Source organism: Salvelinus alpinus, chromosome 25 (assembly GCF_045679555.1).
Source record: "Salvelinus alpinus chromosome 25, SLU_Salpinus.1, whole genome shotgun sequence".
Classification (NCBI taxonomy): Eukaryota; Metazoa; Chordata; class Actinopteri; order Salmoniformes; family Salmonidae; genus Salvelinus; species Salvelinus alpinus.
Window position 1 is genome coordinate 22,010,047 of NC_092110.1, and position 24,617 is coordinate 22,034,663.

Here is a 24,617-nt window from a genome sequence, read left to right on the forward strand (position 1 = left end):
ATGGCAGGGCAGCGCAGGCTGTTTGATCCCCAGTGAGAGCTAATAAAGCCAGAGGCCAGAGTGACTGCACTTGGTCTGGCCTGATTGGGTGTTTAGATGTGTTTACACTCCCCTTGTTCTCCGTAAGCCACTTTTTCTCTACTGATTATAATGGCAGCTCTTGGAAATGAGGATCCTCGATTTTTTGATATCACTCACTGTATCTGAGGCAAGCAGAGGCCTGTGTCAGAGCCCATCCACTGGACTGAGTGATGAGACGACCTTCCCCCTCATCCTACCGCCAAATCATACTCTGTGACACACTCCCAAGTTCTACCAGTAGATAGTGATGATGTATATTCACCCCCTCTGTCATGTCTCTAAGCCAGCCTGTCACCTCTCTGAATGGAGAATGAACCCACTGTTCTCCAAATCTGTCTTCAGAGATTAAATATTCTCCACATAGACTATTTATTGCTGAGGAGAATGTCATGTAAAGAAACCAAACTCAGAGAGAAACTAGAAAGATCCTGTTTTCCCAAAGCTGTAATTTAGCTCTTCACTATATTTGTTTGCCCTGTCAGGCCGTTAGTTGGGTGGTGGTGGAGCCCAGGGCCAGCGTTAGTTAGAGACAGAGCTGCCTGTCAGGGACAGGTGTCTAAAGCCTAACCCTGCAGAGAGGATCACATTGCCCTTAACATGCTGCCTGTACTCATGGCTGCTATAAAGCTGGCAGGACATCCCTGGCTGAGGCCTCGTAAAGGCTGGTTGGACAGCTTGGGGACCACTGTGTTAGCCAGGGACACACTGCACCGAGGTGGAGACGCTCTGATCCCCTCTACCTCTCCCCCCTCCACTAGACATCTTCACCCCAGACGCTTCCTACAGCCCCCTCCAGTGCCTTGCAAAGGCAGCCAGTCAGCCAGTAGAGCTGCTGCCATTGAAAACATAAAGCTTATTCACTTCCATCATGCAGACACAGGCTCCTGTATGGTTTCTGTGGTATGCAGCATGAGGAAACCCAGAGGTCATAGTGTTCCTAGAGAGAAAGTGGACATCCATCTCAGAGCGTTCCTCCAACGGCCCAACGTGTTCAACTGTGATTACTATTGATCATAGGGATGTGAGAGGCAGAGGGAAGGAGTTTACAGAGACGGGGTGTGATCCCTGATTTACTGGAAATTACTGTGTAAATATTCCCAGAAGTTATTGTTCACATAGCAGACACATCTGATCCTAACTTGCATTACAATGTGTCTTGCAGACAGAGGGAGAGGCCTTGTGTCAGGCTTATGCAGAGTGGATGCCAGGCTTGTGTCGCTAAAGCACCATAATACATACAGAAGCTCTTCCCCATTTGAATGAGTGCCAACTAGGACTCCCATACAGTACTTAGGTGTGCTTCTGCCAATGTTCTCACACAGTTCACTGGTTTTAAACGATCAAGCTCTCATCAGTCTCGCAGTGGGTAAACATAAGTGCAACCAAACAGAATTCATCTCAAAGCAACTTGGCAAGCCAACAACCACCTGCATGCAATCTCGCCACCTTCACCATCTTCACATAGCTGCCACAGGCGAGGGCCTTCACATTTCTGCATGCCACAAAGAGCCACAAAGAGGGGGCTATTAACAAAACACACTGACTCAGGTCTATAAACCTCTATAGGTCTGGTAGAGCATCAGAGTTGGCTTAAAGTGGACCTCCTCTGAGGCCAACATTCTCAACAACGTCTTTTATCTCTACAAAGTACTAGTGACAGACAAAAGTGTCAGCGTCACGCAAGGCGATCTACATTTTACTACATTAAAGGGCAAATTGCACACATTACTTGCGGCGGACAGAGAATATTGTTAAACAATAGGCTCTTTCTATAAAAAATGCAAATGAGGTATCTCAGAGAGAGATTGCATCCATATGTTGTTGGAGGTACAGAGTGAGAACTGGAGGCAGGGCAGTGTTTTCAGCATAGAAATGATTAATGTACTGTATGTGTTGCAAACAAAGTCTGCCTTGGTATGTTTGTCTCCTAGTTACACATTGCAAGTGGAAATGTGTTCTAGAATGTTTACTCTTTTTAACATTCCAGAGTGTCAAACCTCTATCTGTATTATTGGTCAAAATCACAGAATATTTGAAAGGTCTTTAAACCATGATGGTTGCCACTGGCTACAAAATGGTATTGGTTAACAAAAACACATCTTAAACATAAACTTTCCAGTGGGAAACATATAAACCATTCTTAATAAACAGAGCTCCTCCAGCAGTTACCCTTACTTGTGAAGCAGTGTGGTTTAGTGCTGGTGACAGGTCCCTTCCATTGCTCATCTCTTGAGGATGATTCTATGACTTCAATATACAGAACAAATGAACAGTTCTCACACAAAAGGGTTGTGGAGGATCTGAATATTTAATTGACTGTGGAAACAGTATTAGTGTTGTCCAGGCGTCCAGGCGTGCCGGTGTGCTTCTGGTAGCAATCTCGTCATCGGTATTGATGGACAGTGATAACCATAAGCAAGCATGTGTAACAGTATTAACTCATACACACTGTATGCTTTTTTATGGAGGAGGGAGAGTCTGCTGGTCATAGTGCACTCCATGCTTGCTCCTGTGCGAGGCAGGGGAGCAGAGCAGCTCATGTGACCGTGTCTGTGGAGCGCTGACCCAGAACTGCCTGGGAGACTGTCAGGAGGCTGTGAGGAAGCTGTGGGGGCTGTGACCCACCCCTGCTTCCCTTCCATAGATACAGTACTGCTCTTCCTCTTGTTTTATCTGCTCAGATTTTGGACATTTTTGATAGAATGCTGTAATGTTGAGTCCCTAACTTCAAATCAAATCAAATGTTATTTGTCACATGCGCCGAATACAACAGGTGTGGAACTTACAGTGAAATGCTTACTTACAAGCCCTTAACCAACAATGCAGTTTTAAGGAAATACCTAAAAAAAAGTAAGAGATAAGTATAACAAATAATTAAAGAGCAGCAGTCAATAACAATAGCGGTGCTATATACAAGGGGTATTTTAGCCATTTGATTAGATGTTCAGGAGTCTTATGGCTTGGGGGTAGAAGCTGTTTAGAAGCCTCTTGTACCTAGACTGGGCGCTCCGGTACCGCTTGCTATGCGGAAGCAGAGAGAACAGTCTATGACTAGGGTGGCTGGAGTCTTTGACAATGTCTTTGACAATGTCTAGGGCCTTCCTCTGACACCGCCTGGTGTCGAGGTCCTGGATGGCAGGAAGCTTGGCCCCGGTGATGTACTGGGCCGTACGCACTACCCTCTGTAGTGCCTTGCGGTCGGAGGCCGAGCAGTGATGCAACCCGTCAGGATGCCTCCGATGGTGCAGCTTAAAACATTTTGAGGATCTGAGGACCCATGCCAAATCGTTTCAGTCTCCTGAGGGGGAATAGGTTTTAGGCAGGTTGCCTTTGTGTTCTTGGGCACAGGGACTATGGTGGTCTGCTTGAAACATGTTGGTATTACAGACTCAATCAGGGACATGTTGAAAATGTCAGTGAAGACACCTGCCAGTTAGTCATCACATGCCCGGAGCACACGTCCTGGTAAGGTCTTACTCACATCGGCTACGGAGAGCGTGATCACACAGTCGTCCGGAACAGCTGATGCTCTCATGCATGCCTCAGTGTTGCTTGCCTCGAAACGAGCATAGAAATTATTTAGCTTGTCTGGTAGGCTCGTGTCACTGGGCAGCTTGTAGCTGTGCTTCCCTTTGTAGTCTGTAATAGTTTGTAAGCCCTGCCACGTAAGACAAGCATCGGAGCTGGTGTAGTACGATTCAATCTTAGCCCTGTATTGGCGCTTTGCCTGTTTGATGGTTTGTCGGAGGGCATAGCAGGATTTCTTATAAGCTTCCGGGTTAGAGTCCCGCACTTTGAAAGTGGCATCTCTACCCTTTAGTTCAGTGCGAATGTTGCCTGTAATCCATGGCTTCTGGTTGGGGTATGTACGTACAGTCACTGTGGGGACGACGTCCTCGTTGCACTTATTGATAAAGCCAGTGACTGATGTGGTGTACACCTCAATGTAATCGGAAGAAACCCGGAACATGTTTCAGTCTGTGATAGCAAAACAGTCCTGTAGTTTAGCATCTGCTTCTTCTGACCACTTTTTTATAGACCGAGTCACTGGTGCTAACTGCTTTAATTTTTGCTTGTAAGCAGGAATCAGGAGGATAGAATTGTGGTCAGATTTACCAAATAGAGGGTGAGGGAGAGCTTTGTACGCGTCTCTGTGTGTGGAGTACAGGTCATTGATTTTTTTTCCCCTCTGGATGCGCATTTAACATGTTGATAGAGATTAGGTAAAACTGATATGTTTCCCTGCATTAAAGTCTCCGGCCACTAGGAGCGCTGCCTCTGGGTGAGCGGTTTCCTGTTTGCTTATTTCCTTATACAGCTGACTGAGTGTGGTCTTATTGCCAGCATCCGTCTGTGGTGGTAAATAAACAGCCACAAAAAGTATAGATGAAAACTCTCTTGGCAATTAGTGTGGTATACAGTTTATCGTAAGATACTCTACTTCAGGCGAGCAAAATCTTGAGACTTCCTTAGATTTCGTGAACCAGCTGTTGTTTATAAATATGCACAGAACGCCCCCCTCGTCTTACCGGAGTGTGCTGTTCTATCTAGCCGGTGCAGCGTATATATCCCGCTAGCTGAATCCATGTCATCATTCAACCACGATTCAGTGAAACATAAGATGTTACAGTTTTTGATGTCTCGTTGGTAGGATATTCGTGATCATACCTCGTATAATTTATTGTCCAATGATTGTACGTTGGCGAGTAATATTGACGGTAACGGCAGCTTTCCCACTCGCCTTCTGCGGATCCTTACGAGGCACCCCGCTCTGTGTCCTCTGTACCTGCGTCTCTTTCACTTGCCAACAACGGGGATGTTGGTCTTGTCGGGTGTTCGCAGCATATCCTGTGCTTCCTGCTTGTTGAAGAAACAAACTGTCATCTGAAAACTTAAGGATGGTGTTGGAGTCGTGCCTGCAGCAGCTCTCAGCCTCTTTATAAGATGAGAATGAATGGCGCTGCAATAGCTAGCTGCCATTTTACGGGCTCCTGACCAATTCTGCTATTTTGTGCTTTTTTTCTGTTGTTGATCTTAACTTATTTTGTAAATAATGTGTCCACCATCGTTTCCTATGGCCAAAAAGAGCTTCTGAACATCAGAACAGGGATCAGTAACCTCGATTTGGATGAAGATTTCTACTTCAACGAGTTGGCAACATAGGACATACTGCTCACCCCTGACCAGGCCCTAATCCCAGAGACTGGAAAAAGGAAAAGATGACGTAAGAGAGTTCGACGTGCGGGCACCCTGACGAAACTACGTCGGCGAGTACATAAACCGCCTTTACCCTCTGTTCTATTGGCGAAAGTACAATCACTGCCATTCGATCGGCAGGATCGAATGGCAGCCGCGAGTAAGCTCAAGGGGGAGGTGTGTGTCTCTTTGTTAACAACAGCTGGTGCGCGATCTCTAATATTAAATTGTGAAAACTGAGTTTAAATGTATTTGGCTCAGCTGTACATACAGTGAGGGAAAAAAGTATTTGATCCCCTGCTGATTTTGTACGTTTGCCCACTGACAAAGAAATGATCAGTCTATAATTTTAATGGTAGGTTTATTTGAACAGTGAGAGACAGAATATCAACAAAAAAATCCAGAAAAACGCACGTCAAAAATGTTATGAATTGATTTGCATTTTAATGAGGGAAATAAGTATTTGACCCCTCTGCAAAACATGACTTAGTACTTGGTGGCAAAACCCTTGTTGGCAATCACAGAGGTCAGACGTTTCTTGTAGTTGGCCACCAGGTTTGCACACATCTCAGGAGGGATTTTGTCCCACTCCTCTTTGCAGATCTTCTTCAAGTCATTAAGGTTTCGAGGCTGACGTTTGGCAACTCGAACCTTCAGCTCCCTCCACAGATTTTCTATGGGATTAAGGTCTGGAGACTGGCTAGGCCACTCCAGGACCTTAATGTGCTTCTTCTTGAGCCACTCCTTTGTTGCCTTGGCCGTGTGTTTTGGGTCATTGTCATGCTGGAATACCCATCCACGACCCATTTTCAATACCCTGGCTGAGGGAAGGAGGTTTTCACCCAAGATTTGACGGTACATGGCCCCGTCCATCGTCCCTTTGAGGCGGTGATGTTGTCCTGTCCCTTTAGCAGAAAAACACCCCCAAAGCATAATGTTTCCACCTCCATGTTTGACGGTGGGGATGGTTTCTTGGGGTCATAGGCAGCATTCCTCCTCCTCCAAACACGGCAAGTTGGGTTGATGCCAAAGAACTCCATGTTGGTCTCATCTGACCACAACACGTTCACCCAGTTGTCCTCTGAATCATTCAGATGTTCATTGGCAAACTTCAGACGGGCATGTATATGTGCTTTCTTGAGCAGGGGGACCTTGCGGGCGCTGCAGGATTTCAGTCCTTCACGGCATAGTGTGTTACCAATTGTTTTCTTGATGACTATGGTCCCAGCTGCCTTGAGATCATTGACAAGATCCTCCTGTGTAGTTCTGGGCTGATTCCTCACCGTTCTCATGATCATTGCAACTCCACGAGGTGAGATCTTGCATGGAGCCCCAGGCTGAGGGAGATTGACAGTTCTTTTGTGTTTCTTCCATTTGCGAATAATCACAGAAACTGTTGTCACCTTCTCACCAAGCTGCTTGGCGATGGTCTTGTAGCCCATTCCAGCCTTGTGTAGGTCTACAATCTTGTCCCTGACATCCTTGGAGAGCTCTTTGGTCTTGGCCATGGTGGAGAGTTTGGAATCTGATTGATTGATTGCTTCTGTGGACAGGTATCTTTTATACAGGTAAGAAACTGAGATTAGGTAAGAAACTAATCTCCGTTCGTTACCTGTATGAAAGACACCTGGGAGCCAGAAATCTTTTTGATTGAGAAGGGGTCAAATACTTATTTCCCTCATTAAAATGCAAATCAATTTATAACATTTTTTACATGCATTTTTCTGGATATTTTTGTTGTTATTCTGTCTCTCACTGTTCAAATAAACCTACCATTAAAATTATAGACTGATAATTTCTTTGTCAGTGGGCAAACGTACAAAATCAGCAAGGGATCAAATACTTTTTTCCCTCACTGTACATCAAAACCTTTTTATAGCAGTGGAGCTGTAGTAACCAATACAGTAAAGATTGTGTAATTTTCTTTCACAGAAAGCTTCCAGTCCCTTAACACAGCTTATATATGTAGTTCCCTAGCCCTTCGTTATCTGAATGCTTGGTAAACCAGTGGTTTGGAAAAGTGTGTCAGAGTTTTAAAGGCCTAATTTATTGTCCCTCTCAGCATGCGTGTCTCATAACTTTCTAGTTAGCCACTACTGGTTTCATGTTTACACAGGTAGCGGAGGAAGAGAAACTTCACACATTCTCTCTCGCTCTCGCTCTCTCTCTTTCTCTCTCTTTCTCTCTCTCTCTCTCTCTCTCTCTCTCTCTCTCTCTCTCTCTCTCTCTCTCTCTCTCTCTCTCTCTCTCTCTCTCTCTCTCTCTCTCTCGCTCTCTCGCTCTCTCGCTCTCTCGCTCTCTTTCTTTCTTTCTCTTTCTCTCTCGCTCTGTGGACCACTCTCTCTCAGAGCGCCGGCCAGCCTGGTGCCACCTCTACACAGAACCGCACCAGAGAGGACCTCAGGCGCCTGCTCGACCCCCCCGCTGTGACTAACGCCATTGGTCATGACTCTCCCCCCTCCTCCCCCTTCCCAGCCATGGCCACCCCTTCCTTTCATTAGGTTTATCTCAGACAATCAGCCTCCTTATGTAAAAAAAAATAAAAAATGGGGTGGTTGCAGCTTAAGCTCACCCTCTCCCAAAAGACCCGCAAACCTGCCTTTGAACAATTTTTGGGAGACTTCCCCCTCTTAAATCTTCAAGTGGGAAAGGTCCCCCATCATTGTAAAAAGGATGAATCTGGAAAAATGCAATAAATCTGAGATCACAGGCACTCTCTGGCCCTAGATAAATTCTTGCACCTCGCCCTGGCCGGCCGCACACATCTGCCTTGCATTTAGACACTTTTACATGGCAGGAGTCCACAGGAGCCTCCAGTTCCCGAGCCTCATACACTCACTCCTCAGCCCAGCTCTGTGCTGCCTGTGCCCCTGCTCCGCGCCTCTGCTCCTTTCCCCTCCTCAACAAAGTCCACTGAGACCTCTTCTACTACAACCACACCCCAGACATCACCAACTCACACTCCTCATCAACACACTGTATATATATACTGTACAGTATCAGTTAAAAGTCTGGACACCTACTCATTCAAGGGTTTTTCTTTATTTTTACTATTTTCTACATTGTAGAATAATAGTGAAGACATCATGATTATGAAGTAACACATATGGGATCATGTAGTAACCAAAAAAGTGTTAAACAAATCAAAATATATGTTATATTTGAGATTCTTCAAAGTAGCCACCCTTTTGCCTTGATGACAGCTTTGCACACTCATGGTATTCTCTCAACCAGCATAACCTGGAATGCTTTTCCAAAAGTCTTGAAGGAGTTCCCACATATGCTGAGCACTTGTTGGCTGCTTTTCTTTCACTCTGCCGTCCAACTTATCCCAAACCATCTCAATTGGGTTGAGGTTGGGTGATTGTGGAGGCCAGGTCATCTGATGCAGCACTCCATCAATCTCCTTCTTGGTCAAATAGTCCTTACACAGCCTGGAGGTGTGTTGGGTCATTGTCCTGTTGAAAAACAAATGACAGTCCCACTAAGCGCAAACCAGATGGGACACTGCAGAATGCTGTGGTAGCCATGCTGGTTAAGTGTGCCTTGAATTCTAAATAAATCACCGACAGTGTCACCAGCAAAGCACCATCCCACCTCCTCCTCCATGCTTCATGGTGGGAACCACACATGCGGAGATCATCCGTTTACCTACTCTGCGACTCACAAAGACATGGCATTGGAACCAAAAATCTCAAATTTGGACTCATCAGACCAAAGGACAGATTTCCAACGGTCTAATATCCATTGCTCGTGTTTCTTGGCCCAAGCAAGTGTCTTCTTCTTATTGGTGTCCTTAAGTAGTGGTTTCTTTGCAGAAATTCGACCATGGAGGTCTGATTCACGCAGTCTCCGCTGAACAGTTGATGTTGAGATGTGTCTGTTACTTGAACTCTGTGAAGCATTTATTTGGGCTGCAATCTGAGGTGCAACTAACTCTAATGAACTTATCCTCTGCAGCAGAGGTAACTCTGGGTCTTCCTTTCCTGTGGCAGTCCTCATGAGAGCCAGTTTCATGATAGCACTTGATGGGTTTTGCGACTGCACTTGAAGAAACTTTGAAAGTTTGTAAAATGTTCTGGATTGACTGACCTTCATGTCTTAAAGTAATGATGGACGGTTGTTTCTCTTTGCTTATATGTTCTTGACATAATATGAACTTGGTCTTTTACCAAATAGGGCTATATTCTGTATACCACCCTTAACTTGTCACAACACAACTGATTGGCTCAAACGCATTAATAAGGAAAGAAATTCCACAAACTGACTTTTTACAAGGCACACCTGTTAATTGAAATGCATTCCAGGTGACTACCTCATGCAGCTGGTTGAGAGAATGCCAAGAGTGTGCAAATCTGACATCAAGGCAAAGTGTGGCTACTTTGAAGAATATAAAATATATTTTGATTTGTTTAACACTTTTGGTTACTACATGATTCCATATGTGTTATTTCATAGTTCGGATGTCTTCATTATTATTCTACAATGTAGAAAATAGTAAAAAATTAAGAAAAACCCTTGAATGAGTAGGTGTGTCCAAACTTTTGACTGGTACTCTATATATATATACTGCGTGCATTTTATGTATGGGTGGTCCTGGGAATCAAACCCACTAACTATCCTGGCGTTGCAAGCGCCATGTTCTACCAACTGACACACAATTATCTTATCTCTTACAATCAATCTCAGTGAAATGCACAGACACCTCTATCACATGCTCTTTCACCCTAGACATGTCAACCTGGTGACCCTCCACCCTGACACTCATCCCTCCACCTGGGAGAGGATAGGTCTTTTCCCACAGTGCCCCCATCTGGGCTCCACCCAGTGTGACCCTGTATCAGTGGGACTGTATGGAGTCTCATTGTTGTACCTCAGTTGACCTCCCATTGGAAATATCTATTCCCACTACTGTATGTACTTTGACCTCAATGCCTCGACGAATACTGCCTCACACATAGGTTTGTTTACTCCATATTGTTTTTTGGCTTTTCCAGCTCAAAAGGACCACACTGCTGAGGATGACAGGCTCAATGCAGCACAGAAAAGGTATGAATCGTCTCTATCCATTCTAATATGATAACACAACATGATTTACCTAGAGGTCTTAGACCAAACAACATGTCATCTGTGTAACAGAGGAGTTCTTTATTTTCTGACCTGGCTGGTTGCATACCTCTGGAATACTCTAATGTTGGCTTTTATAAGACCTTTTGACATTCAGAAGGGAACCCAGCCAAGTATAATGGATGGTGGATTTCATGAGGGCATGATGGTTATTTAACATGTTTCACATAGCTAACATGGCTTACATCAGATAAAAGTAATGCAGGTCATTTGTAAAGCTGTCTGTAGTAATCAGATACGGATTGTGATAAGACAGAGGCTTCAGTACTGGGGCCTTGTGGTATCCAGGCTCTTCAGTCATGTAGCAGAAAACCCAGGTCATAACCTGGCCCACTGTAGACTGGCCCTGAGACAGGAATGGCTGCCTATCTAGACACACCAAACTCACATACACCTCCCTATACACACACTGCTCCCGCGCCGATACTTTTACATACACACACTGTGCTCACTCCACTCCAGTTGTTGTCAAGCCTTATCTTCCGTGTGTGGTTGTCACGCCCTGACCTTAGAGATCCTTTTTATGTCTCTATTTTGGTTGGTCAGGGCGTGAGTTGGGGTGGGCATTCTATGTTTTTGTTCTATGTTGTCTATTTCTATGTGTTTGGCCGGGTGTGGTTCTCAATCAGAGGCAGCTGTCTATCGTTGTCTCTGATTGAGAACCATACTTAGGTAGTCTTTTCCCACCTGTGTTTTGCGGGTAGTTGTTTTCTGTTTTGTGTCTGCACCAGACAGGACTGTTTCGTTTGTTCCGTTTTGTTATTTTTTGTTCTAGTGTTCAGTGTTATTAAAAGTCATGAACACGTACCACGCCGCACTTTGGTCCTCTCCTTCTTCCTCAGACGAACGACGTTACAGAGTCACTGTAAGAAGCGGCCCATCTGATTTATGGAGATATGGTCAACTGGCAGACGTTTAACGAGTGTCAGAGCGAAACCATATCTGGAAAATGTCATATCGGAAAAACACACTAGAAAGAGCAAACAAAAAAATAATTTTCCTTGTTTAGATAGAGACCAGAATTGTTTGCTTTAAATCATAACTCTCCCAATTCCAACATAAATCATGAAAAGCACATAAAGGAGAAAGTTTCCAAACGTCCCTGTTTCATGTTTCCATTTCAAGCCAAGAGAAGCACTCAGCTTGGGTATGCATGGGTCTCTCCATCTCTCTCTCTGTCTCCCTCACTCCTCTCACTCGCTCTGTCCCCTCTTCCGCTCTCTCTCTTTCCACTATCCCTCTCTCTCTCCCTTTCCCTCTCCTGGTGGTATTGTGATATCTCTGTCTGTGGCTGTGTGACTGACACCAGTGTAATGAAGATGTTGAACTTGGGGATATTGATCAAAAGGGTCCCGCGGCTAACAGCCCCCAGCCTTTAATGAAGTTTGCCTTTAATTTCACCTAAACGAGGCCGGGGGCTGCCTGGCGCTGGGGGGGGGGCTCTCAGGTTCCCAGGGACGCACCTCATAAAAGTGACACGCTGGTGATGAATATGGGCAGTGGGCCTTGGTGTGTGTGTGCTGTGATGTGTGTCGGTTATAGTGTGTGTGTGCTGTGTGTTCTTTGGGCCCTGGGTGGGCACCGACCCTCACATTGGGGCCCCGTGTTAATAAGGCTCATAGACATCACCACAGCTAGCTACTGAAACGCTGGGCCAACCCTGGGCCAACCCTGGGCCAACCCGTCAAGGAATGGGATTACGGTTGTTTGTTATGGTCCATGTGGCCTCAAGACAACCACCATCATAGGACTAAATGGGTTGTAGTGAATTTGGATACTTGGTTGGTAAAATGACTTTATGGGAAGCTGATATGATACACAGTTTATGACATCAGGTTTGGGGGTTGTTATAGTTTTCCTGGGCATCCTATGCAGTGAGTAATGAGGTCCTCTCCAGAACACGCAATCCTAATTTGTTCCTTATTTTTCAGTTTCCCTGAGGTCTCCTGATACGTCCACAGTTAATGGACCATTACAGTTCCCCTCCCTCATCATGCTCAATTTCATATGACACGACTGCAGCGTGTGTGCTGCTTACATACGTATGTGGTTACAGGGTGATTCGTTGAGGGATATTTGAACTGTCCCAACTTCCACTATCCATAGTATATTGAAGATGTCTTATCTCTGTTAAAGAAACAACAGATGATCACAAAAGTGTGTTTATCGTTCTAATCTGTTTTTGTATGGAATGTTTTAGCGGTCCAAATATCCTCTTGATATACCCGGTTGCACAGGCTTTTTTAACTGGCCTATTTTACAGCCGTCAGTGAGGAATGCTGAACATAGGTACAGTAATAAACCGTCTCACGGTAGTTGCGTCATAGCCCTCCAGAAGTACGTGATATGTGTTTGTAGGACTTGGAGTGTGCGGGTGTGTCGTGTGCATGTGCGTGTGCGTGTGTGTGTGTGTGTGTGTGTGGTGCATCTTTGTGTTAATGTGTGTGTGTGAGCGAAAGAGTAAGAAAACGCAAGGGAAAGAGCTAAGCTCACCACACTACAGACTGTGTGTGATTTGTGTGAGCTCTGACACCTGACCCAGGGTCAGGGAAGGAGCCAATACAAAAGCGGCCTAGTTAATCACGCTGGACCATGCTGGTCGGGTCTACAAAGGCTTCCAGAATTGATGCCCGGCTGTCCTCCCTCTGTTGTGTTCCTCCTGGGTTCTGCTGGCCTGGTCTGTTCTGGTTGTAGAGCGAGGCAAGGCGAGAATGATATACTGCACCGTCGGAGGAGGAGCACATGACAGTTATCTGAGGAATTGGGAGCAGCCGTCTGCCGCGCACATTGCCCCGTCCCCCAACAATCCCCGCCCAACATGTCTTACATTAGCGTCGCAACAGCCACCTACCATCTGGAGGTCAAAACCTCTGTGTCAATCTGGGAACATCTCCTGAATCATGACTCCTCTATATCAAGCGTGTGACAGACAGGCCTAGAAAATGCCTTTAATGTTTGGGTTAGAGAAAACCCCGGAGCAGCAGGCTGCTTTTCAAGCCCTGTGAGCACTGCTGAGAGCCTTGTGAAGAATTTAGATTTGGTTACAATTGAATTAGTCTGAGGATCTGCCATACACAGGGTTGTGGATTCTCTTCTCATAAAGACTGAGAATCTTGAATCTCTTCAAGTAGTACTCCCTTCTATTTGTCGATTTTAAGACCTAATCCACAACATGTTTGAGTCAAGCATGTCTCAGAGTGCAGGATGATGAACGTTACGTGTGTGTGTGTGTGTGTGTGTGTGTGTGTGTGTGTGTGTGTGTGTGTGTGTGTGTGTGTGTGTGTGTGTGTGTGTGTGTGTGTGTGTGTGTGTGTGTGTGTGTGTGTGTGTGTGTGTGTGTGTGTGTGTGTGTGTGTGTGTGTGCATGTTCAATATCTGCCAGCACCGTGCTGTGTTTTGATGTAACATTTACACATTCCTGTGATCATCTTGCATATTGTCTGCCAATAACCATTGTTCCTGGATCGAAACAACGTGTGTGTGTGTGTGTCAGCCAGATCTTGGCTAGATCCCCTGGCACTGTTCCCCTTCAGGCTGTAGTAGAGGTCAATGTGATAACGGGACCTCCGCTACCGGCTCTCCCCTGTGACCCAGCAGGATGTCCTCTCACTCTATCTCTCTTCCCTCTCTCTTCTTCCCTCTGTTTCTCCCACACAGCTTCCTGGACATGGTGGGCTACTTTGGGCTCAAGCCAAAGTCTGGGGAGAAGGAGGTGGCCCCTGGTTACGTCTTCATGCTCTGGTATGAGTTCTGCAGCGACTTCAAGAACACGTGGAAGCGGGAGTGTAAGAACATCTCCAAGGAGAGGTGAGTGTAAGAATCCAGGCCTGCATCAGAGATCATATTAAATCACACAGCTTGTGATGAAGGGGACAGTTCTACAGCTCCTTTCCAACTGTATCTATTTCCAGAACCCTGAGTGTTCTTTTTTTGATGACATAAAAGGGGGATTTTTTTGTGATAGGGTCAAAGTTCATTCTTTACACTTTAAATATGTTGAACAGTACCTTTAGTCGCTCTTTTCTTACCCATCTTTATTAACACGTAGCAGATTGTTGGTGTTCATCATATTTATGTGTGGTACAAAACACCCCAACAGGGCGTTATAAATTCTGTAGACAGTGTGGAGTGGAGATGCTTTTACCAGTTCTTATTAAAGCACAGGGGCATCAAAGAGAAGGTAGGCAGGCCGGGACCAGGGCCTGGTACAGAGTCAAAGCCTGGGGCTGGATTTACGGTGTTTCATCTGACCCGAGGCATGGTGTTGGATGGGAGTCCAACTGCTGGATAGCAGCTCTCCTGGAGTCCTTCTGGCTTTACTGGGAGGAGACAGAGGCTCATTAAAGACTGTGTGTTCTGGGAGGACTGTTAAACACATTGTCATGATCTGACCAGTCCACAGGGCTTCAGGCTTACTGCATATGGAGACATGCACACATACAGTCACCATACATACAGTAAAGCAGGGCAGCTATCTTTGAACTGGTGAGTTATGACAGAGGTAATGCTCTCCCAGCCATTCCATGGATCCATGTGCTCTCTTAATTGTTTACTAGGCAATCATGTCCCATATTACACACAGCTGATTGTGCTTATGTACAATTAACTTTATTTTAAATACGGTTTGCACACCCATAAAACCCAAGTGTTTTTAAGTCTAGCTCATTATCTCATTGGCCCACTGTCATTCTCCCTGCTTTAAGCGGTGGGCTTCACTACCTGCTAACTCCAGAAGGCTCAACAGAACAGAGTGGGGCTGTGAGGGAGGATGAGGACTCTCTGTGCCATGCTTCCATGCAGTGTTCGCGGTAAAATATAACATGTTGCGGTGGTGCTTCGCTGTGCCACATACAATAGTGCCCAGGGTGGATACATACTGTGGTGTGTACATGCTGCTATTACAGTACAAATACCTTCTGGAGGGACTGAGGCCGTTGTTAGCTAACTAACTCATGTACGCCAATGTTACTAACAGACATCAAGAGGTTTTCTGTCTTAGACATGACAGTGTTGTGCCACATGGTCAGATATGTGACACAATGTACAGATTTGAGGGAGTTGTTATGGTTTATGTAATATTATCAAAGGTTATTTTAACCTGGATAGATAGAGACATGTTTACTCTTTCTTCCAGGCTGAAGGAAGCGCAGGAGAACATGAAAAAGATCACTGCTGAGAACAGGGTGGAAACCAAGAAGATCAATGCCAACAGTCTGGTAAGAACTGGACTCCCTTCAACCTCCCTCAAATATTTTGATCAGTAACATGGTTGCTATTACCTTGGCTACTAACACAGTCGATCATGGTGGATCATATCATATAACACAATGCTATAAATCTCAGCTATCCCTTTTTCTCCTCTGTCAATAGAAAGAGAGACTGCGTCAGAAGGAAGCCAGCGTGTCCTCCAGCTGAAGAGGATGACCAATGAAGGACAGAGTGGAGAGAGGAAGTGGAGAGAGATGGCAGATGGGGAAAGTCTGCTGGCTTCACCACTTCTCGCCTTTACCACCTGCCTCTTACCCAACATCATACCTCATTTAGCCCTCCGTGCCCCCACGCTGTGGACCTCTCTACTACGGCCCCATTCTACCATCCCTACTGACTGGACCATCTCCACCGCTCTCCATGGGGCACCCCTCTTTCACCTCAACCTCGTTCCCAGGTGAGAGGCACCTTGTGTGGCTTCCATCACTGTGTATCCCTAGGACCACCATCCAGACCAACACTTACACCATGGGAAATAGGAACCTGTCTGCCTGACACCCTGCTGTAGATATGCCGACTGCTAAGTCTATGTAGGCTGCTAAGTCTACACAGAGGGTCCATGGCTGACTAAACAGCTTACATGATGAGAATCACAGGGGTCAAAGGTCAACCTCATTCATCCACACTGGTGTGACCTCTGAATGGCCAGCCTGTAGAGCCTGCTCTGAGGGGTGCTGGAGGTCAGGATAATGAGCACTGCAGCTGACATATCTACAATGCTGACCCCTGACCGCTAGGCTTCCTAGGCCTGCTGGAGCTGAGGACCTACATTCATTCCTCAGTCTGGGTTTCTTTAAGGACAGCATCACACATCCTGATGACATAATCCAATGCATTGTAGCTAGGTTATACAAATACAATAAATACATCAAAAATAAAGAGGAGGCCTCATTGTTGTTGGGCTATGTTAACAGATATGGCTACCAGGTGATGTTCATGCAGAGAAACTATTACGATTGAATGAGTAAGACATTCAGGAGTTGTTATTCTAACAATGATTCAGAATATGAAAGCAATATACAATACTATCATGTAAAGAATAGCTATTCGTCTGCTGTGGCCCATTTTTGAAGTGTGTCTTGTAAATGCATTTCATATGGTGTTTGTTTTCATATGAGCAGAGACTGAAACGTTTGACCTGATGTATTATGAAGAGAATCAGTAGTCTTTATTGGACGGAGAGTCCTGTTGAAGGCATAGCGATATGGGTCCTGGTCAGAAGGTGGAAACTGGATGTAACGGTGTTAACTTTCTCACTGCACCAGACTGACCCCTCCTGGGTGATAGCCAGAGAATGCCAGACCTTGGCAGCAATGCCTTGCTCTCATCCCCCGAGTCAGACATCACGCTCTGAGATGAACAAACAACCCTGCTATAAGCTACGCTGAGAAAAGCAACAGGTCTTCTGAGTATGGCTGCCCTGACACATTTTTTAAGTGTATATGATAGAATCGTTAGTTGTTCCCAATGAATGTCGTTCATGACATATGTATGTCACAATTCTAAGCACTTTCCTTCTTGCATCAGCTGTATTTAGTAGCTAAGCTACATCCCCTGTTATTCTCAGAATGGTACTTAATCAAATGTATTGCACTTTTTTACACCTCAGTTTAAACTCCTATGCAATTCTATGGCTTGCGTGCTATGATAAGAACATTTATGAATTAATGTTGCAATAAAAATTGCATCATCCATTTTGAGTTTTTAGAGAAAACCATATTATATTTATTTAACAAAATATTTGTAATTTAACTCTGGAAGATTTAAACGTTGTCTTGGGAAACTATAAATGATAGGGGAAACTATAAATGATATGAAAGATTTATTTTATGCCAAAACATGAACTGTTTTCTCTTTGAGGCTGTATTTTTGTGTATTATTTGATTCCTACCCTTAGCTTGAGGAGGATACATGAATGGCTCAATAGTCAGGTGAAAAATGTGTTTAGTTTCATTTGGATGTGACATATTATGTAGAGCCTTATTCATTTACCCCAAATTATCTTGTTTCATACCTGATCCAAACTGATAGGGAGAGTATAATTTGGCTAAATATATTGCCTTTTGATTTATTTAAATCAAGAACATTTTTACTTTGTTTAAAAATAGAAACGATTACTCATATCAAGCCATGTGTATACTTTACCCCTGTCAGAACCTATTGAGTGTAAAAAATAACATCGTTGTTTCATAATCATTGAATGTGCCATTATTTTGCATGAAGAGTTTTCATAATCTTACAATTGCAAATTGTCTGTTTACTTTACATTTTTTCAAAACCAAATTAGTAGGCTAGAAGTTAAATATTATGAAGGCCTATCTATAATGTATATTGGTTCATTTAGTTACAGGCCGATATATGTTTCCACGTTTTTTACATGTTTATCGTAAAATAAATAATTTGCGCGAGGTCAAAGTAATAGATGACAAACATCACAAACATCACAACATTTCAGTCACCAAAGTCTTAACTGGAGTCTATAGATGAGGAACTTTGCAGCTATGGAAATGAACGAAATGAATAAGCATCCTTGTAAATTGTTTCTCTACTTTCAGGACTCCCTAATAGGCTTAACATTCAGACTCAGTAATGATGCAGTAACTAAACAAAGGTGAAAATATGTTTATTACAATGACTCAAGTAGCCAAATTGTTTCATTAATACATATTAAGAGGTTAATTTATGCGCTATTATTTATTAAATTGCACCTGTTCCTCTCAAAATGCATATTTTCATTATGAATGAATAATTGAAACATGTTAGAAAGCGCGATAATAATGGGAGAAAATAGACCTAAGTTAAATGGATAGAAATGGATAGAAACAATCAATTTCCCTGAAAACATGACTTGTGTATTTGCCTACAATTGGCCGCAAACTTGATTATTCTGCACTACATTAAGTACAGTGAAGGCATGGCAAGGCTAAATCGAAGAAAAGCGAGGCAACTGACATGTTCTAACGCTTCGAACACACCGACTGCGTCATTGCGCTTCGATACACCAGAAGTACATTCATTTCCAATGGAACGCTGCATTTGCCTTGCAGCATTGCGTTGCAGAGGCAGTTGCAGTGCGTTCTGTGTGGTGCATACCGAACGTATGCATCAAATTGTATGAGTGGACTTGACAGAAAGTAGCAAAATATGAATGTCGTTTTTTTTTTGCATACACATTCAGTAAAAATTTGTGATTACATAAAAACAGTTTGATTGCATAATTTCTTTACATTTTTTATACATTTATTTGCCAAGTATATTATTTATTCGATGACATCCTCAAATTAATTGTGAGAGCCTATAATATAATTTCCCTCAAATGCAGTTTTGGAGCGAAATGCAATAATAAATAGTAAAGATAGGCAGAGTAGGCTCTTTCAACAATGAGACCAACGTTGAGGAAGGTGGTCTTGATCGCGCTGTTGGGCCGGGACCAGCCCCGCCGAAAGCGCAGGTCTGTGTGGGTCTGCTAGCTAACGCTAACTAGCCACATCTAGCACAAGCTCACTACTAAACTGACCTGGCAATCCTACTATCGTGGACGCTTGTCTCCAAGCAGCATTTTGTGTGTTTATGTCCCTGTAGCTGTCAGCAGTTGTGTCAAAAAGACACGGTTTTGAAGATACTGCGAAAATTATTCTCTCCTCCATGTGTCCAACCGCATGCGACCATTTGCAAAAGGTACCTGCATCAGTATAGTTGCCTAGCTGCGCAAAATGTTATGCAGCAGTGATGCAATAACGCAGTCGGTGTGTTCGAAGCGTTAGCCTAAAACCTTGCAAGCGTTAGCCTAAAACCTTGCATTTACAAGCGGATGTATTTTTTTACGCATGGGGTGGCAAATTACCATTTGGCAAATGCGCACGAGGCTTAAACAACTGGACAATAAAGATTTGATGAAGAAAACTCGGCATTACATTTTTAGCGAAAGGCTATTGATTGGTTGATGTATTTATTTTTAGAGAACAGTGTAGAGAACCATCTACAGTACACCGTCTGAACAAAAAAATAGTAACGCAGCAATGGTTTTACAAATGCGTCATAGCGTCAGATTGTCCATTTAGGTCAGATTGTCCATTTAGCGTCAGATTGTCCACAGAAAGACTTGGGCCTGTGGCTGTGAGCCGAGGTAGAGGCTATTGTAAATTCTGATAACATCGTTTCAATGGGGTTCTTGAAAAGGTTGTTGTGCCTGACATGTAATTGCGTTTCTTGTGGTCTTCCCTCATAAATTATATTCGTTTTACGACGAAATGTAAGCTGTCCACGGGTCTAAGGAACGTATAAAAGTCCCAGCAAGAGGTTGGCTCGAAGCAAGAAGAAAATAACCCCATCGCTGGAGAAGATGCTTTTATTTGGTGTTTCGGGTTAACCTAATGCATAAAATGTTCTGTATGAAATCGGGAGTCTTTGCAGTTTGGGTGTGGGTTAATTTACTGCAACTTTCAGACAAAGAATGTGAGCAAAAAACAAGCACGTTCAGTGAACACTGAACAATGTCAATAACTGTTTATTTTGTTTTGTGGATCACTTGCTTTGATATAATTATCAAACCGGTTGCATATACAATTGGTGTATGAATAACATTTTAAAACTAAAAGAAACGCTTCCATCTATAGCATTATAAACAATTATGTACACGGAGTGTACAAAACATTAAGAACACCTTCCTAATATTGAGTTGCACCCCATCCCCCTCCAATTCTTCCCACAGTTGTGTCAAGTTGGCTGGATGTCCTTTGGGTGGTGGACTATTCTTGATACACACGGGAAACTGTTGAGCGTGAAAACCCCAGCAGCTTTGCAGTTCTTGAAACAACCCGGTGCCCCTGGCACCTACATACCCCGTTCAAAGGCACCTAAATAGTTTGTGAATGGCACACAAACACAATTGTCTCAAGGCTTAAAAATCCATCTTTGACCTGTCTCCTCCCCTTAATCTACACTGATTGAAGTGGATTTAACAAGTGACATCAATAAGGGATCATAGCTTTCACCTGGATTCACCTGGTCAGTCTATGTCATGGAAAGAGCTGGTGTTCATAATGTTTTATACATTCAGTGAACATCGACCATTTTTATTTAAATGTCAAACTAATACAAACATTTTGTTTGTTTCGATTTATAGCGTCGAACATAGGTATAGGCCTAGCATACTTTACAAAAGCTCTCTTTTCTCCGCTAGGCTATACTGAACATTGGAGTCACAAATCAGTGGAACATTCTTGCCACATTAAATAGTCGTCACTTATCTTCGAATTCCACATAGTGGAAACTAGTCTTCAACCATTATTTAAATGCATTGTCCCGTCATATTCCCTTCCATTGAAATTTGTTGTGATTGCCTAAGGATGTTTCTGTCCAAAAGAGTGTAAACATCCTCTGTGAAATGGTTCTGCAGTCCTATTTGCGGAGGTTGGAAAAGCCGTGCGCTTGGTTACAAGTCAATCGGCAGCTTGTGTTCATTCCATGTTATTATACCATGCAACGTTGCTTGCCACAGGCTGCTATTGCAATTTGATTAATACAACATTTGACACATAAAAGTATATGGTACAGCAGGCTTTGTTTACAAAATAGTATGCCCACGTATAGGCCTATCTACACAAGCCTATAACATGGGATGCACATGTTTGTAATTTATTACTTTCCTTGCAGATTGAACATTTTCCCATATTTGGAAGAGGGAAATATGCTCCCAGTCAGTCATATGGGTTTTTTCGTTCATGTGAGCAATCCAATAGCGGTATGATGAGCAGACTTATTGGCTGCATCCCGGTCAATCACACCACAGGACTAGTCCAATTCTATGGATATGCAGCGGCACTGCTTTACGCGCTGGATGCGCTTCTTCTTGGTGGGCGGCTGCTGGTCCGGGCAGTTCAAAGTGTAGGTCATGGTTGTAAATCGTTTCGGCTTGCAGAATGAACAAGACTGGAAGGCTCCCTCTTCCCTGCGGACATGTCTGGGGATGTAAAAAGAATTACACTGTCCGTAGCAGAACCTGTTAATGATGGTGCGGCTGATGCAGCCCTCCTCGTGGATGGTCTGTTTGAGTGGCTGGGTCTTGCACCAGTCGCGTTTCAGATAGCGGCGCTCCGTGACATGCAACGCTTCTTGGCTGGACTCCAGCACCTCCTCAGCCGGTGCAGCAGAGCTCTTTCCCCGCCCTCGGGAACCAGAGCCCGCCTGCGGTGTCTGTGGCTGCTGCTCCGATTCGTTTGGGTTGTTTTTGTCAGGATGAGGGATGGCGCCTTGGGAGCCCCTGATCCTTTTGGAAACCACTGGAGATGACAGCAGCCCAAGGACGAAAACCATGCCACAGAGGATACGCGCCGATCTGGCCATCCTTGAAGAGGAAAGATACGTGAATGTTGAATCATCATCCATAGCCTAGCATTTTAATATTTGTTGTAAACGACAACCCAGATTTACGCTGCGTAATTAATGCATGGGCTTTCTCGTCTGTTTTGGCCTCACGAAACATTACACACAACTTGCGATTTAAGAGGAATAGAAACATTAAACATTGCCTTTAATGAACATATTTATTTTCTTGTTTTTATATTCACAATATAGTCCACATTACCCAACTCAATCGTCAAACCAGAAAGAAGATAAAAGCTATCAGAATACAAATGTATATTTTATGGATTTTGCGGTATAGCCAAGTTATAGGGCGAAAGCCATTGAGTAAAACCGAATAAAGAAAAACAATCTTTCTGCATGAAAGTAATCATTTAATTTCACATTTATATTTACAATAGTCTACAATAATCATTGAGACATGTATTCTAACTACAGAATAGGTATACATACAACCACGTGTGACATGATAAGGAACCTAATTCGATAACATGCCCAAGTTTTACGCACATACTTTCTCAGATGTTAAGCGTTGAACTTCACTTCACTCACCTGTCAAAAGCTCCAAGTAGCCGCAAATGAAATAATCTGTGGTGGGTGTTTTTATGAAATCTCCCGAGGCAATAGGCAGCTAATGGTGGAGACTGTAGTACTGCAGACGGGGCGCGCGTTGGTGGGAGTCTGGAGTCGTTAACGATTCCATAGAAAGCGGCTGGAGTTTCAATACAAAATGCTGCAGCGCCGGACTGTCTCCTTTTTAAATGTCTGCCAGCTGAGATGTGCACAACAGATCCCTCAACATTATTGGCTAAGCATGATGCAAGGAAAATCAAAACTATCCGCCCCCTCAACACTTCCCCGAATCCACTTTAAGAAAACAGACAACCAAGGAATATCATGGGGGAGGGGGTGTAGGAGAACTTTGGCACGTATTTCATGGAAACCATGCAAACTTCAGTGCTGAACTGGGCACACATTTGGGAATGTAATGCATGTCATAAATATAAAGTAAGTCTAGCCTATTTTACTCATCTGCATGTTATCTCTAATATCTCACATTTTCTATAGGCTATGTTTACAGAGGGGGAGAGAAGAGAGGGAGCAGTCATGGTTTATTTTACATTCTGCTTTTTACATGATAGAAATTACATGATAATGATAATTACATATTAGTCAAAGCTCATCTCTAAGCTCAGGGCCCTGGGTCTGAACCCTGCCCTGTGCAACTGGGTCCTATTCCTGACTGGCCGACCCCAGGTGTTGAAGGTAGGCAACAACACCTCAGCCACGCTGATCCTCAATACAGGGGCCCCACAGTGGTTCATGCTCAGCTCCCTCCTGTACTCCATGTTCACCCATGACTGCATTGTCACGCAGGTCTCCAACTCAATCATCAAGTTTGCTGATGACACAACAGGGGTAGGCCTGATTACTAACAACGACGAGACAGCCTACAGGGAGGAGGTGAGAGCCCTGGCGGAATGGTGCCAGGAAAATAAACTCTCCCTCAACGTCAACAAAACGAAGGAGCTGATCGTGAACTACATGACAGAAAAGAGAGCACGTCCCATCCACATTGACGGGGCTGTGAAGAGGGTCAAAAGCTAAGACCCTCACAAACCTCTACAGATCCACCATCAAGAGCATTCTGTCGAGCTGTATCACCGCCTGGTATGCCAACTGCACCGTCCGCAACCGCAGGGCTCTACAGCCCGGTCAACCTAACGTATCACCGGGGGCACACTGCCTGCCCTCCAGGACATCTACAGTACCCAGTGTCACAGGAAGGCCAAGAAGACCAACAAAGGCCTCAGCCATTGTTACTAGTCGGCAACCACCCGGTACTTTTACCCTGAACCTTAGAGACTGCTGCCCTATGTACATAGAGTCATTGAACACTGGTCATTTTAATAATGTTTACATGCTGTTTCCCACTTTATATGTATATAGTCAATTCTAGTCATGTCTCATCCTATATAACTACTGCTGTATACACCTTTTCTTTTTATATATTCGAATCAAATCAAGCTTTATTTATACATACTGTCCATACATACCAATATATATATATATACTGTTCAAAAGTTTGGGGTCACTTAGAAATGTCCTTGTTTTTGAAAGAAAAACAAATTTTTTGTCCATTAAAATAACATCAAATTGTTCAGAAATACAGTGTAGGCTGATTTTTTATGGAATATCTACATAGGCATAGAGGCCCATTATCAGCAACCATCACTCCTGTGTTCCAATGGCACGTTTTGTTAGCTAATCCAAGTTTATAATTTTAGAAGGCTAAATGACCATTAGAAAACCCTTTTGCAATTATGTTAGCACAGCTGAAAACTCTTGTTCTGATTAAAGAATCAATAAACATGGCCTTCTATAGACTAGTTAAGTATCTGGAGCATCAACATTTGTTGGTTCGATTACAGGCTCAAAATGGCAGAGTTCCTTCTAGGCAGAGTTCCTCTGTCCAGTGTCTGTGTTCTGGCAGCTTCATTAAATAGTACCCGCAAAACACCAGTCTCAATGTCAACAGTGAAGAGGCGACTCCGGGATGCTGGCCTTCTAGGCAGAGTTCC

At 44.0% G+C, this 24,617-nt stretch overlaps 2 protein-coding genes across 3 annotated transcripts in view; one reads left to right on the top strand and one right to left on the bottom strand.

The window, feature by feature from the left end:
- Positions 1 to 17,868, top strand: part of LOC139553626 (formin-like) — an 88,255-nt gene extending 70,387 nt beyond the window's left edge. For both annotated transcript variants that reach the window (XM_071366166.1, XM_071366165.1), the window contains 4 exons: positions 10,275 to 10,326; positions 14,062 to 14,211; positions 15,539 to 15,620; positions 15,775 to 17,868. In XM_071366166.1, coding sequence (XP_071222267.1) covers positions 10,275 to 10,326; positions 14,062 to 14,211; positions 15,539 to 15,620; positions 15,775 to 15,819 — 329 coding nt within the window. In that variant the 3' untranslated portion in view covers positions 15,820 to 17,868. The remainder of the gene's footprint in view (positions 1 to 10,274; positions 10,327 to 14,061; positions 14,212 to 15,538; positions 15,621 to 15,774) is intronic.
- A 2,295-nt stretch (positions 17,869 to 20,163) lies between these two features.
- On the bottom strand, positions 20,164 to 22,818 carry LOC139553627 (gremlin-1-like). Its single transcript, XM_071366167.1, has 2 exons — positions 22,588 to 22,818; positions 20,164 to 22,018 (listed from the first exon to the last, which is right to left on the bottom strand). Exon 2 carries the CDS (start codon positions 22,015 to 22,017, stop codon positions 21,466 to 21,468), a length of 552 nt encoding a protein of 183 aa, XP_071222268.1. The 5' UTR covers position 22,018; positions 22,588 to 22,818; the 3' UTR covers positions 20,164 to 21,465.
- Between the last annotated feature and the right edge of the window lie 1,799 nt (positions 22,819 to 24,617).

Bases quoted from the DNA above. Each gene is read 5' to 3' on its own strand.
- LOC139553627 (XM_071366167.1), bottom strand. From the start codon at position 22,017: ATGGCCAGATCGGCGCGTATCCTCTGTGGCATGGTTTTCGTCCTTGGG.